Raw genomic sequence first — 15,748 nt, 5'->3', positions numbered from 1 at the left:
TTTTGAAGTGAGTTCAAATGCTCTTCAAAGCATTCCCTTACTCTGACTATGTGATGAGGGAGGGAGGGAGGGAGAATGGGTAGAGTTGTGTAGGACCATGTGTCTCTCCTCTGTCAGAGATGGAGAGACATACTGCTGGGAGGCTGCCTGACCTTAACAATGTTTTCAACAGAGCAGGCTTGTCCTGTCTCCCGCTCTGTCTCCATCACCCCCAGGGAAAGAGGGAGGGAAGAGGGGTAAACCAGTAGATGATGTTAAAGGAGGGACAGAAAAAGAGCAACAGTCTGCCTCCATACACAGACACCACAAGTCTTTGCATAATAAGAGTGGGAGGCTCCAGGTAAAATAACAGATGTAGTAGATAATAACAGCTACTCTGACTGACTGGCTGACTGTCCCAGACCCATGCAGTCAGTCACCAGTACTGGAACACCACTAATCGTACTGTATTACCAGCAGTCTTACTAACCTCTTATCTCTCCCTCCTCTCCTCCTCTGAACACGCTAGCTACAGACAGTACAGCTAGCTGTCAGTCCACTACACATCTCCTCTATATGCTGACCTAAGCAGCTATAAAACCATCCTTTCACACCCTTTAGTGGACTGACTGGAAGGGGATCCAGAGAGCAAGGGCACACACTGATACAAACACACACACACACACACACACACACACACACACACACACACACACACACACACACACACACACACACACACACACACACAGACTCTCTCTCCCTCTCACACACATACACAGTCAGTTAGTCAGAGCGGTGTTAGGTTGGTGAGGGGCTGTGGGGTTAGTCAGAGCGGCGTTAGGTTGGTGAGGGGCTGTGGGGTTAGTCAGAGCGGCGTTAGGTTGGTGAGGGGCTGTGGGGTTAGTCAGAGCGGTGTTAGGTTGGTGAGGGGCTGTGGGGTTAGTCAGAGCGGTGTTAGGTTGGTGAGAGGCTGTGGGGTTAGTCAGAGCGGTGTTAGGTTGGTGAGGGGCTGTGGGGTTAGTCAGAGCGGTGTTAGGTTGGTGTGGGGTTAGTCAGAGCAGTGTTAGGTTGGTGAGGGGCTGTGGGGTTAGTCAGAGCAGTGTTAGGTTGGTGAGGGGCTGTGGGGTTAGTCAGAGCGGTGTTAGGTTGGTCAGGGGCTGTGGGGTTAGTCAGAGCGGTGTTAGGTTGGTGAGGGGCTGTGGGGTTAGTCAGAGCGGTGTTAGGTTGGTGAGGGGCTGTGGGGTTAGAGCAGGGCTAGGTTGGTGAGGGGCTGTGGGGTTAGTCAGAGCAGGGTTAGGTTGGTGAGGGGCTGTGGGGTTAGTCAGAGCAGTGTTAGGTTGGTGAGGGGCTGTGAGGTTAATCAGAGCGGTGTTAGGTTGGTGAGGGGCTGTGGGGTTAGTCAGAGCGGTGTTAGGTTGGTGAGGGGCTGTGGGGTTAGTCAGAGCGGTGTTAGGTTGGTGTGGGGTTAGTCAGAGCAGTGTTAGGTTGGTGAGGGGCTGTGGGGTTAGTCAGAGCAGTGTTAGGTTGGTGAGGGGCTGTGGGGTTAGTCAGAGCGGTGTTAGGTTGGTGAGGGGCTGTGGGGTTAGTCAGAGCGGTGTTAGGTTGGTGAGGGGCTGTGGGGTTAGAGCAGGGTTAGGTTGGTGAGGGGCTGTGGGGTTAGTCAGAGCAGTGTTAGGTTGGTGAGGGGCTGTGGGGTTAGTCAGAGCAGGGTTAGGTTGGTGAGGGGCTGTGTGGTTAGTCAGAGCAGTGTTAGGTTGGTGTGGGGTTAGTCAGAGCAGTGTTAGGTTGTTGAGGGGCTGTGGGGTTAGTCAGAGCGGTGTTAGGTTGGTGAGGGGCTGTGGGGTTAGTCAGAGCGGTGTTAGGTTGGTGAGGGGCTGTGGGGTTAGTCAGAGCGGTGTTAGGTTGGTGAGGGGCTGTGGGGTTAGTCAGAGCGGTGTTAGGTTGGTGAGGGGCTGTGGGGTTAGTCAGAGCAGTGTCAGGTTGGTGAGGGGCTGTGGGGTTAGTCAGAGCAGGGTTAGGTTGGTGAGGGGCTGTGTGGTTAGTCAGAGCAGTGTTAGGTTGGTGTTGGGTTAGTCAGAGCAGTGTTAGGTTGGTGAGGGGCTGTGGGGTTAGTCAGAGCAGTGTTAGGTTGGTGAGGGGCTGTGGGGTTAGTCAGAGCAGTGTCAGGTTGGTGAGGGGCTGTGGGGTTAGTCAGAGCAGTGTTAGGTTGGTGAGGGGCTGTGGGGTTAGTCAGAGCAGGGTTAGGTTGGTGAGGGGCTGTGGGGTTAGTCAGAGCAGTGGCAGGTTGGTGAGGGGCTGTGGGGTTAGTCAGAGCAGTGTCAGGTTGGTGAGGGGCTGTGGGGTTAGTCAGAGCAGTGTTAGGTTGGTGAGGGGCTGTGGGGTTAGTCAGAGCAGGGTTAGGTTGGTGAGGGGCTGTGGGGTTAGTCAGAGCAGTGTTAGGTTGGTGTGGGGTTAGTCAGAGCAGTGTTAGGTTGGTGAGGGGCTGTGGGGTTAGTCAGAGCAGTGTTAGGTTGGTGAGGGGCTGTGGGGTTAGTCAGAGTGGTGTTAGGTTGGTCAGGGGCTGTGGGGTTAGTCAGAGCGGTGTTAGGTTGGTGAGGGGCTGTGGGGTTAGTCAGAGCGGTGTTAGGTTGGTGAGGGGCTGTGGGGTTAGAGCAGGGTTAGGTTGGTGAGGGGCTGTGGGGTTAGTCAGAGCAGGGTTAGGTTGGTGAGGGGCTGTGGGGTTAGTCAGAGCAGGGTTAGGTTGGTGAGGGGCTGTGAGGTTAATCAGAGCGGTGTTAGGTTGGTGAGGGGCTGTGGGGTTAGTCAGAGCGGTGTTAGGTTGGTGAGGGGCTGTGGGGTTAGTCAGAGCGGTGTTAGGTTGGTGTGGGGTTAGTCAGAGCAGTGTTAGGTTGGTGAGGGGCTGTGGGGTTAGAGCAGGGTTAGGTTGGTGAGGGGCTATGGGGTTAGTCAGAGCAGGGTTAGGTTGGTGAGGGGCTGTGGGGTTAGTAAGAGCAGTGTTAGGTTGGTGAGGGGCTGTGGGGTTAGTCAGAGCAGTGTTAGGTTGGTGAGGGGCTGTGAGGTTAATCAGAGCGGTGTTAGGTTGGTGAGGGGCTGTGGGTTTAGTCAGAGCAGTGTTAGGTTGGTGAGGGGCTGTGGGGTTAGTCAGAGCAGTGTTAGGTTGGTGAGGGGCTGTGGGGTTAGTCAGAGCAGGGTTAGGTTGGTGAGGGGCTGTGTGGTTAGTCAGAGCAGTGTTAGGTTGGTGTGGGGTTAGTCAGAGCAGTGTTAGGTTGTTGAGGGGCTGTGGGGTTAGTCAGAGCGGTGTTAGGTTGGTGAGGGGCTGTGGGGTTAGTCAGAGCGGTGTTAGGTTGGTGAGGGGCTGTGGGGTTAGTCAGAGCGGTGTTAGGTTGGTGAGGGGCTGTGGGGTTAGTCAGAGCGGTGTTAGGTTGGTGAGGGGCTGTGGGGTTAGTCAGAGCAGTGTCAGGTTGGTGAGGGGCTGTGGGGTTAGTCAGAGCAGGGTTAGGTTGGTGAGGGGCTGTGTGGTTAGTCAGAGCAGTGTTAGGTTGGTGTTGGGTTAGTCAGAGCAGTGTTAGGTTGGTGAGGGGCTGTGGGGTTAGTCAGAGCAGTGTTAGGTTGGTGAGGGGCTGTGGGGTTAGTCAGAGCAGTGTTAGGTTGGTGAGGGGCTGTGGGGTTAGTCAGAGCAGTGGCAGGTTGGTGAGGGGCTGTGGGGTTAGTCAGAGCAGTGTCAGGTTGGTGAGGGGCTGTGGGGTTAGTCAGAGCAGTGTCAGGTTGGTGAGGGGCTGTGGGGTTAGTCAGAGCAGTGTCAGGTTGGTGAGGGGCTGTGGGGTTAGTCAGAGCAGTGTCAGGTTGGTGAGGGGCTGTGGGGTTAGTCAGAGCAGTGTTAGGTTGGTGAGGGGCTGTGGGGTTAGTCAGAGCAGTGTCAGGTTGGTGAGGGGCTGTGGGGTTAGTCAGAGCAGTGTTAGGTTGGTGAGGGGCTGTGGGGTTAGTCAGAGCAGGGTTAGGTTGGTGAGGGGCTGTGGGGTTAGTCAGAGCAGTGTTAGGTTGGTGAGGGGCTGTGGGGTTAGTCAGAGCAGTGTTAGGTTGGTGAGGGGCTGTGGGGTTAGTCAGAGCAGTGTTAGGTCGGTGAGGGGCTGTGGGGTTAGTCAGAGCAGTGTTAGGTTGGTGAGGGGCTGTGGGGTTAGTCAGAGCGGTGTTAGGTTGGTGAGGGGCTGTGGGGTTAGTCAGAGCGGTGTTAGGTTGGTGAGGGGCTGTGGCGTTAGTCAGAGCAGTGTCAGGTTGGTGAGAGGCTGTGGGGTTAGTCAGAGCAGGGTTAGGTTGGTGAGGGGCTGTGGGGTTAGTCAGAGCAGGGTTAGGTTGGTGAGGGGCTGTGGGGTTAGTCAGAGCAGGGTTAGGTTGGTGAGGGGCTGTGGGGTTAGTCAGAGCAGTGTCAGGTTGGTGAGAGGCTGTGGGGTTAGTCAGAGCAGTGTCAGGTTGGTGAGGGGCTGTGGGGTTAGTCAGAGCAGTGTCAGGTTGGTGAGGGGCTGTGGGGTTAGTCAGAGCAGTGTCAGGTTGGTGAGGGGCTGTGGGGTTAGTCAGAGCAGTGTCAGGTTGGTGAGGGGCTGTGGGGTTAGTCAGAGCAGGGTTAGGTTGGTGAGGGGCTGTGGGGTTAGTCAGAGCAGTGTTAGGTTGGTGAGAGGCTGTGGGGTTAGTCAGAGCAGGGTTAGGTTGGTGAGGGGCTGTGGGGTTAGTCAGAGCAGTGTCAGGTTGGTGAGGGGCTGTGGGGTTAGTCAGAGCAGGGTTAGGTTGGTGAGGGGCTGTGTGGTTAGTCAGAGCAGTGTTAGGTTGGTGAGGGGCTGTGGGGTTAGTCAGAGCAGGGTTAGGTTGGTGAGTGGCTGTGGGGTTAGTCAGAGCGGTGTTAGGTTGGTGAGGGGCTGTGGGGTTAGTCAGAGCAGGGTTAGGTTGGTGAGAGGCTGTAGGGTTAGTCAGAGCAGGGTCAGGTTGGTGAGGGGCTGTGGGGTTAGTCAGAGCAGTGTCAGGTTGGTGAGGGGCTGTGGGGTTAGTCAGAGCGGTGTTAGGTTGGTGAGGGGCTGTGGGGTTAGTCAGAGCAGTGTCAGGTTGGTGAGGGGCTGTGGGGTTAGTCAGAGCAGTGTTAGGTTGGTGAGGGGCTGTGGGGTTAGTCAGAGCGGTGTTAGGTTGGTGAGGGGCTGTGGGGTTAGTCAGAGCAGTGTTAGGTTGGTGAGGGGCTGTGCGGTTAGTCAGAGCAGTGTTAGGTTGGTGAGGGGCTGTGGGGTTAGTCAGAGCAGTGTCAGGTTGGTGAGGGGCTGTGGGGTTAGTCAGAGCAGTGTTAGGTTGGTGAGGGGCTGTGGGGTTAGTCAGAGCAGTGTTAGGTTGGTGAGGGGCTGTGGGGTTAGTCAGAGCAGGGTTAGGTTGGTGAGGGGCTGTGGGGTTAGTCAGAGCAGTGTCAGGTTGGTGAGGGGCTGTGGGGTTAGTCAGAGCAGGGTTAGGTTGGTGAGGGGCTGTGGGGTTAGTCAGAGCGGTGTTAGGTTGGTGAGGGGCTGTGGGGTTATATAAAGGGATGTGAGATGGAAGAAGAAAAAGGAAAGATGTTGTATAACAGGACAAAGGTTATGGATGGAGACTTACAGGCACCTGGCCGCCCGCCATGGGAGAGTGAGAGAGAATGGCTATTACATAAACAGATCAAGCATGGGTGTATTATTGGTGGGTGTATATGAATGTTATATAAAGAGATGGACTAGGGCTGGGCTAACAGAGGGACAGGGGAGTGGGATTATTGGTGGGTGTAGATGAATGGTATATAAAGAGATGGACTAGGGCTGGGCTAACAGAGGGACAGGGAGTGTGTGTGACCAGTTGGTCTAGAAAAGCCCTGAATTAACTACTGTGCCTCTGATTTGGTCGGATGCCGATACACACACACACACACACACACACACACACACACACACACACACACACACACACACACACACACACACCATCTCTCCTGGCTACTTTGAGTGGACGTCACACAATACTAGTAAATAAGACCTTTCACTAGCTGTGTGTGGAGGGACATGACAGACCTGGGTTTATTGAAAAGAAACCATTTCCCTGTGTGTGGTCCCTTTTGAAGAGTTCCTGTATGACTGTGTGACATTGAGAAGCATGCTGCAGGTAGTAATGAGACCTAAAGGTCTGTGTGTAACCCCATGTTGGTCTGATTCCCCACCAGGTATTACTACAACAAGAGAATCCTCCACAAGACCAAAGGGAAGAGGTTCACCTACAAGTTCAACTTCAACAAACTGGTCCTGGTCAACTACCCTTTCATAGACATGGGTTCCACAGGTACCGCTTACTGTGTGTGTGTGTGTGTGTGTGTGTGTGTGTGTGTGTGTGTGTGTGTGTGTGTGTGTGTGTGTGTGTGTGTGTGTGTGTGTGTGTGTGTGTGTGTGTGTCACAGACATCACTAAATCCTTAAACACTGTGCTAATCCATATCATTACTCAGAGTGTATATTACTCCCCTCATCATTACTTCCCTCTCTCTCCTGTCTTCTAACAGGAAGTGGTGTTCCTCAGAGTGCTCCACCATTGCCTTCCGCAGCCGGAACTCATTTCCGCTTCCCACCGTCCACGCCATCCGACATGCTTTCGCCCAATGAGGACCTGCGTAGCCCAGGGGGCGTGTTCAGCGCCGTGGCTCGGCGCATGGCGCGCGGCTCGGTCAGCGACTGCAGCGATGGGACCTCCGTCAACTCTGAGATCGAGGACGGCAACGGGGGAGGAGGGGAGGAGAGGGGGGGAGAGAGAGGGCTGAATGGGGGAGGAGGAGGAGGGTACAGGAGTATGATCCACCCCCGTTTGTCCCATGAGTCTCTGTTCAGGATGTACGGTGGCGCAGGGAACCCCAACGCCCACCCAGGCTCCCGCGGCCCCCTGGGACACAGGGTCCACCCCGACAACCTGTCCCCCTTCCCCGTGTCCCCCCTGCCTGGCCCTGGGGGTGCAGGGCTCTTAGCCCCACCTCTGTCCCCAGCCCTGTCCTTGACGCCCTCCTCCCACCTGCCCTACACCCCGTCCCCCTCCCTCTCCCCCATGCTGGGCTCCCACTTCTCCTTCAACCCTGAGGAAATGAAGCGCTACCTGCAGGCCCACCACCAGAGTGTCTACAACTACCACCTCAGCCCCAGAGCCTTCCTCCACTACCCCAACGTCATCATTCCCCAGCCACACCGCCTCGCCCAGGACAAGAGAGAACTGGGCGAGAGGGGGGGAGCAGAGAGGGGGGGGGGAGAGGGGGGGAGGAGGAGAGAGAGAAAGAGGAGAACGCTCAGGTCTGAATAGTCATCGACACCCATCACCCCTGTCCCAATCCCACTCTCCTCACCCTCACTCAGCCCACCCTCACCCGCACTCAGCCCACCCTCACTCGGCCCATTCCCACCACCACCCTATCCACCACCCACTGCACCTGGGTGAGGAGCCACCTCACCTCTCGCCCTTCAAGTTCAAGCTGCAGCCTCCTCCATTGGGCCGGAAGCAGAGGGACGGTAGCCAGGGCCACCACCCCAGGCAGAGCTCACTGTCCTCGGGCTCAGGGTCCCTGTCGTCCTCCGGTCTGGGGTCCTCCCTGTCCTTCGGCAGTGACCTGAGCTCAGCCGGCGGGTCAGGACTCATCTCCAACTCCTCCTCCACCGGCTCCCTCAACAGCACTGGGCTGCCCAAGATCAAGGTGAGACCCACAAGGGGACATAGTCACTTTCAACTGTTTGACTGTATGTGTTGAGGATCCTGCTGGTTAAACGTTTGTGACTGTGATATCGACACACTCTGTCTCTCTGTAGGTGGAGCCCATCTCAGACATTGAGTCAGAAGAGGAGGTGGAGGTGACTGACATCAGCGATGAAGACCCCGACGACCGGGGCGACGAGTACGACCTCTTCTCCCCCCGACACCCCCGGCCTCACCCCCACCACCCCAACGGGACCTCCTCCCACCCACACCCCCACGACGAGGACCTGGATGAGGATGTCTTCAAGGCCCCCGCGCCCCCTCCTCCAGGCCTGCTGCCCTTCTTCACCTCCCACCCCCACCGCGGACCTCCCACCCTGAAGAGTGAGCCGGCCGAGCCAGGCGACAACCCCCCCCCCCAGTCCCCCGCCCAGGGGCAGACCAAGTGCATTCCCCTCAAGCTGCGCTTCAAACGGCGCTGGAGCGAAGACCAACGAATGGAGGCCATGGAAGAACAGGACGACAAGAAAGTACGAGGGGAGAAGGAGAGGGAAAGAGAGACGGAGAGGAATGGAGGGATGCAGGAGAACGGGGTTGGCAGCGCCCCCAGTCCCCCACCCCTGGGGGGGTATGAGTGTTCCCTCCCGTTGGCTCAGAGGGGGGTGAACCAAGACCTGCACCAGGCCACTGCCCAACTGTCACTGGAGAACAAGGACTGCTGATGTTGATCCACACACACATAGGGATACATACAAACACTAATGCTAGCAGAGTGGTTTAGGACAGTGGAAATGACTCCAGTAGTCCTCCTGCCACTCTGACACACAGACAGTTCTCTCCTAACTCAAACTAAACCTGGGTCTAATCAAACTCCAAACCCTGATATAGTCCACACCCTCCGCCCAAAGCCCTTACCTCCTACTGTAACCAGACCCCTCCCTCAGAGACTGTTGAAGAAAAGAGGGGAGAGGGGACTTATGGTCCAAGCAAGCCCAGACTCAGTGACTTAAACCAGGAGAAGAACCAGAGGGGACGCTACTCTCTGCTTGTGTCTGGATGGAACCCCCAAGCCAGTTTCCTGTCCAGCCCACCGTCAGCCTCATATCCAGCCTCTAGCCCAGCACTGCCCCGCATCTCCAGCCCCGCATCTCCTGCCCCACCTCTCTTGCCTCACCTCTTCTGCCCCCCCCCCCCTCTCTCTAGGGTTAGACTCTTTCTCCTCAGGGGACCCCAACTCAGACAGCCCACCTCCCCAGCCCTGCAGACATGGAGGATGAGATTTCTCCCATTTTATTTTTGTATAGAGATGAAGACGGGGCTTCTACAAGTGCCTGTACCTGTATCAAACACAGAGAGAGAGAGAGAGAAGACCGAGAGGAGGAAAGCATGGGCGTAAGAGTATGACCCTGAAGAAGGCACAGTGATGCCGAAACGTTGGTGATTTACCCAATAAGTGACCGGGAGTTTATACATAGTGTGCGACTCTCTCTATTATTTGTGTAATAGTATCCCCCCTGTTCTTACCCATAACAGACACACAGGAAAGTTGGGCTGCCGATTGGGGGCTGTGGGACCTAGTCGTGGTGAACTGGCAAAGACTCCTCCTGGCAACACTGGCCACTGCACTCAGGGATGCCACAGACACACACACACCAGCTGCTGGTGAAAAGGACAGTGAACAGGACTTTAGGACATGGAAGCTTTGCTCTTGGACTGCTACTGAAGGGTACTGCTATTCAACACACACTTTATTTCTCTATAACACTCCTCTGTCATCACTTTTGTACTTTCCTCTCTTTCTGTAATCTTTTCTCTCTCTCCTACTTCCTTCCCTTTCTTTTGTGGACCATGCCTGAAAGATCATGATCTAAATGAGAGAAGGGAGAGGGGGGAGGATAAATGGAGGGGGGGAGGGAGCAGTGGCTCAGTTGTTAGATGACAGAGAGGAACAGCGAGGGGACCATTGGGAGGGGGAGAGAGCTCTCCTATGGAAAAGGAGAGTGAGGGGTCCAGTATCTTTTAACTGTTAGCTTAGCTTATCCTAGCTTAGCCTTGTCTATCCCATGGCTGGGCAGAAGCCAGGGCCACCTGCACAGAATCCTAGTTCACCAGCTCCACCCAAACCCCTTACTCCTGTTCTAACAACCATAGTCTCATAGTGTTAACTAAACCAGCAGAATACACACACAACACCATATATGCAAGCACACCTGTAGACACACACACACACACACACACACACATATACATATATATATATATATATATATATATATATATATATATATATATATATATATATATAACACCATATACACACACACACATATATACAGTGCCTCTCTATGCCTTGTTTTATAGCATGTATAAACTCTTTACAAGAGTCTTAATAAAAAAATATATAAAACGAGAAAGTCCAACTGAGATATACACACTCGTATAAACTATATATTTATATACTGAACAAAAATATAAATGCAACATGTAGTGTTGGTCCCATGTTTCATGAGCTAAAATAAAAGATCCCAGAAATGTTCCATACACACAAAAAAAGCTTATTTCTCTCAAATTCTGTGCACAAATTTGTTTACATCCCTGTTAGTGAGCATTTCTCCTTTTTCAAGATAATCCATCCACCTGACAGATGTGACATATCAAGAAGCTGATTAAACAGCATGGTCATTACACAGGTGCACCTTGTGCTGGGGACAATAAAAGGCCACTCTAAAATGCGCAAGTTTTGAGGGACTGTGCAATTAGCATGCTGACTGCATGAATGTCCACCAGGGGTGTTACCAGAGAATTGAATGTTAATTTATCAACCATAAGCCACCTCCAACGTCGTTTTAGAGAATTTGGCTGTACGTCCAACCGGCCTCACAACCGCAGACCACGTGTATGGCGTCGTGTGGACGAGAATTTTTCTGATGTCAACGTTGTGAACAGAGGTGCCCCATGGTGGCGGTGGGATTATGGTATGGGCAGGCATAAGCTATGGACACAATTACATTTTATTGATGGCAATTTGAATGCAGAGAGATACCGTGACGAGATCCTGAGGCCCATTGTCGTGCCATTCATCCACTGCCATCACCTCATGTTTCAGAATAATGCACTGCTCCATGTCGCAAGGATCTGTACACAGTTCCTGGAAGCTGAAAATGTCCCAGTTCTTTCATGGCCTGCATACTCACCAGACATCATGCGTTGAGCATGTTTGGGATGCTCTGGGTTGGCGTCTTCGACAGTGTGTTCCAGTTCCCGCCAATATCCAGCAACTTTGCACAGCCATTGAAGAGGAGGGGGACAACATTCCACAGGCCACAATGAACAGCCTGATCAACTCTATGCTACCTTTTTTTTTAAGGTATCTGTGACGAACAGATGTTTATCTGTATTCCCAGTCATGTGAAATCCATAGATTAGGGCCAAAGGAATTTATTTCAATTGACTGATTTCCTTCTATGAACTGTAACTCAGTAAAATCTTTGAAATCGTTGCATGTTGCGTTTATATTTTTGCTCAGTATATATTATATATGAAATTCCAAACTGATATAAAAAACTAAAACAACATAGCATTTAATGAAATGACAGATTCAGGATGTTTTTGTAAGTGATTCGTTCTGGTAGGTGAGGGGAGAGAATACCCTGTTTCTCAGTGGGTAAACTTCCTAAGGGGAAGGAGACAACGGGATGGGTAGGAGTCCACATTTTTTGTTATGACCAACGGACAACAAACGACACAGGATAGACAGACAAAATAATGAGAATCATGAAATAACTGCATTGTAGTACACTGAATATGCAGCAGTTGTCCTTTAACCTCTCTGGGGTATGTGGGATGTGACCGTCCCACCTGCGGGACACACTATTCAATAGCCAGTGAAATAGCAGGGGGCCAAATTTAAAACAACAAAAATCTCATAATTAAAATTTCTCAAACATACAACTATTATATCCCATTTTAAAGATACACTTCTCCTTAATCCAACCACATTGTCCGATTTCAAAAAGGCTTTACGGCGAAAGCATAGCATTAGATTATGTTAGCACATCACCTTGACAAGAAAAACCACACAGCCATTTTTCCAAGCAAGGAGAGGCGTCACAAAAACCAGAAATACAGCTAAAATTAAGCACTAACCTTTGATGATCTTCATCAGATGGCACTCATTGGACTTCATGTTACACAATACATGTATGTTTTGCTCGATAAAGTTAATATTTATATCCAAAAACCCCATTTTACATTGGCCCGTAATGTTCAGAAATGTTTTTCCTCCAAAAACTTCCGGTGAATGAGCACATCAATTTATAGAAATACTCATCATAAACGTTGATAAAATATTAAACTGTTATTCAAAGAATTATAGATCAACATCTCCTTAATGCAACCGCTGTGACAGATTTCAAAAAAGCTTCACGGGGAAAGCACACTTTGCAATAATCTGAGTACGGCGCTCAGAAAACAACATCAGGCAATACAGATACCTGCCATTTTGGAGTCATCTAAAATCATAAATAGCATTATAAATATTCACTTACCTTTGATGATCTTCATCAGAATGCACTCCCAGGAATCCCAGGTCCACAATAAATGTTGCTTTGTTCGATAAAGTCCATCATTTATGTCCAAATAACTCCTTTTTGTTAGCACGTTCAGTAAGCTACTCCAAATGTAGGAAGCTCGCTGAAAATTTCACGACGAAAAGTAAAAAAAGTTATATTTAAGTTCGTAGAAACATGTCAAACGATGTATAGCATCAATCTTTAGGGCCTTTTTAACATAAATCTTCAATAATATTCCAACCGGACAATTCCAATGTCTTCAAAAATGTAATGGAACACAGCTACCTCTAACGTGAGTGCGCGCCACTGAACTCATGTCATTCTCTCAGTCATCTAACTCTTGTTTGCTCTCTGTTCACTGTAGAAGCCTGAAACAATGTTCTAAAGACTGTTGACATCTAGTGGAAGCCTTAGGAAGTGCAAAATGAAACCTAAGTCACTGTATAGGCAATAGGCAATCAATTGAAAAAACCACAACCCTTAGATTTCCCACTTCCTGGTTGGGTTTTTCTCCGGTTTTTGCCTGCCATATGAGTTCTGTTATACTCACAGACATCATTCAAACAGTTTTATAAACTTCAGAGTGTTTTCTATCCAAATCTACTAATAATATGCATATCCTACCTTCTGAGCCTGAGTAACAGGCAGTTTAATTTGGGCACACCTTTCATCCGGACGTCAAAATACTGCCCCCTACCCTAGAGAAGTTAAACGTGCCTATTCTATCTGCCATCATGGTCCGCTACTCCCCCTCAGCTTGTAGAAGACCTGACCACCGTCACCTGTCCCCAGTCTCCCTCTGGGCTGGTCTCACCTTACGGGGACCTCACCTCACTGTAATAGACCTCATAACTCACCCATGGCCCCAGTGGGAGTGAATGAGCTCAGGGTAAGCCAGGCCAGGGGATTTTAGTTGATGGGATATCCTGTCGTTTCTCAGCTCCACCCAGTTAGGCCAGTTTACTAATCGTGACTGAATTAGCTATATTCCCAGCAGGTTGGTGGGGGTGGAGGCTGAGAGGTTAATGATTGCTGTACAGATAACAGTGGAGGCTGGAAAGCTGACGTGAGACTACACCAGGAATACCCTGTCCACTATCTCAAACACATACACAGACTTCCATTTCCAAACCCCTCCCACACACTCTGTCCTCACTGTTTTGCTGCTTTGATGTTTTCACTTCCTGGAACGTTAGAGGTCTGGAGAATGGGCCAAACAGCCCTCTGATTGGCTTAGGGCAATCAAAGACTTGACCAACCAGTAAGAACTCTAGCAGGGGCCTCTGGGATGGCAGGCCTCCAGACTGGCAGGTGTGTGGCTGAGCAAGTCACAATCATCAGACTGCTGTTATTGTCCATCCTGGTGGTGTTGTATATGTGACCACACTCTCTCTGTCCCCCTCCCTCACCTCCACCACACCCTGTGTTTATTGAAACTGACAGCTGCCTTATAAACTACTCATCATATCTAAGCAACAGACTGGGCATTATTCTGCTTGCTCTCTTTTTCTGTTTCTCTCTTCATCCCTCTTTCTTTCTCTATTGCCAGCGTTGTCTGTCAGCCTGACTGTTAACTGCAGTGTGATCTTTTATCAGGATGGTGTGGGATGGGAATACCCGGGTTTCATGTCTGAGTCGGCAGTCAGGGGAGGGCTAGAGAAAGTGTAGAAGGATAACAACATTTCTTTAGCGAAGTAAAAAAATACCCCCATTGTTCTTTTCCTTTCTGATGTCAATATTGCTGTTTATTATTGTTATTATTATTGTTATTGTTATGGTTGGATTACTTACCTCCCCATCCTTCTCATTATTAGTCCATGGTTGAGTTACTACTGCTTTAGGATTGTTGTGAACTGTACATCACTCTGTCATAGTGAGGTAGACCTCTCCTCCATGCTTCTGTTATGACCCCCTACCAGCTCCCCACCCCCTCCTCAGTCTTTCATGTGGTTTTAACATTTGTAATATAAACTAAAATTGTAATATTAATTCTGAGAGGGGTTGTTATGACGACAGAAGAGTTTGGCAGGGGGAGGATTTTATTGGGGAGGGAGGGTGGAGCGGCATTCGTATGATTATCTCTTGTCATGTATTGTCATTTCTATTTTACAATGTTACTTTCTCTCTTGCTCTTGTATATTTTTTCATTTTGGGGATTGTTTCATCTAAAAGATAAAAAGATTTGTATTGTTTTACTGTGTAAAGGTCTCTTTCTCCCTCCCCTCTCTCCTCTCCCCCCTCTATGCGGTTATATAACACTCAGAGAGATGAGATTTAATACCATGATGTAACATTACATTTCTCTTTAATTCTTTTGTGTTTATTTTTCAACCTTGTAATTAAGCTGTAATCAGGGTTAATTAAAACTGGTTAAAAACCAATATCCTTGTCTGTTGTTTGTTTGTTTGTTTACGTCTGCTGGATGTTTATAAACAAATTTGTGAATGAAATAGCGTTGTGGTGCCAGATGGGAAATTTCCAATCCACGGATGTTTATCAACAACATATTAACCTCTGGTCCTCCAGTCTTCTCAGTCAGTCAGTACTAATCAATATTCTGTCTGACATCCCCAGCTCTCATCTCTAATTACATGACTGACAGGACAGGAAATTCACATCACATCAGACATTCTCATTATGAGACATTAGTTGTATTCTTCAAGGATCAATGGGTATAAATCATTGTTAGTAATTACCAGTGAACAGCAGTATATCTTCCAGATTGTGCCTATAAACATGTAGATGTACCAAGTAGTGTCTAATTGATACTCCCCTGTGCTGGTGATCACTTCAGAATGTATATCCTACACAGTGTGTCAGTCCCTCCGTCCTTCCCTCCCTCCCCAGGACTGGACTGGAGACAGAACAGAGGGGACAGGCCAGCCTGGGCTTCAGCTCCACTGATGGAGAGTTGCAGAGTTCTCGCTATCTCTCAGCTTTATTTGCTCAGAGACGGTGATGAGGAAAAGCACTTTGTCCGTGGCGTTGCTGCCCACTCTTCCGCCTAATGCTCCCATACTATACGTGGCTGTGGCGCACATATACCTTTTAGCGTGACGTCGGTCGCTCGTCTAAAGAGAAGACGCAAGGGCGGAGATGGAGAAGGATGGAAGGAGAGATGGAGCCAATGGTAACGTCACAACAAGCCTTCCGTCATTATAGTAACTGTCCAGTGGAAATCTCACTTAAATATTCTGTTAACTCACAACCAAATAATGTTGTTGACTCATTCTATAGTTGTAATTGTGGCCAAAGCATAAATTGGAGAAAAAAAACACTTCAAAAACCCCAACTCAAACTTATCTCAAACAGACCGTTTGCTATTTCCGCATAGAACACGATGTTATGTTGGTTCATTATGCTAAACAGTGGTCTACTCGCGTTTATATTTTACATGACTTTTTTTTAACATACTTCATTACTGTTTTTTGGAAGGAAAACTGTTTCCCTCATATTGTAATTAATTATAGGTCCTATTTCATA

The 15,748-nt window shown here is 50.1% G+C and overlaps 1 protein-coding gene and 1 long non-coding RNA gene across 3 annotated transcripts in view; both read left to right on the top strand.

Moving 5' to 3' along the window:
- The window catches only part of LOC106576393 (Ets2 repressor factor like 3), an 80,104-nt gene extending 65,458 nt beyond the window's left edge, over positions 1–14,646 (top strand). The window contains 4 exon segments of the mRNA XM_045718726.2: positions 6,194–6,309; positions 6,526–7,292; positions 7,294–7,695; positions 7,808–14,646. Of these exon segments, the coding sequence (XP_045574682.2) occupies positions 6,194–6,309; positions 6,526–7,292; positions 7,294–7,695; positions 7,808–8,416 (1,894 nt within the window). The 3' untranslated portion in view covers positions 8,417–14,646.
- LOC145879554 (uncharacterized) lies at positions 91–2,859 on the top strand. Of its 2 annotated transcripts, none has more exons than XR_014392399.1 (3): positions 91–1,318; positions 1,467–1,505; positions 1,619–2,859. It is a non-coding gene; the product is annotated as an uncharacterized LOC145879554 (long non-coding RNA). The 2 variants fall into 2 exon arrangements; XR_014392400.1 differs by lacking the exon at positions 91–1,318 and having other exon boundaries at positions 1,333–1,505; positions 1,619–2,421; positions 2,453–2,859.
- Positions 14,647–15,748: the final 1,102 nt, after the last annotated feature.

This window comes from Salmo salar, chromosome 05 (genome assembly GCF_965601325.2).
Source record: "Salmo salar chromosome 05, fSalSal1, whole genome shotgun sequence".
Taxonomy (NCBI): Eukaryota; Metazoa; Chordata; class Actinopteri; order Salmoniformes; family Salmonidae; genus Salmo; species Salmo salar.
The sequence above is the reverse complement of the archived record's forward strand: the minus strand, read 5'-3'. Positions and strand labels throughout refer to the sequence as shown.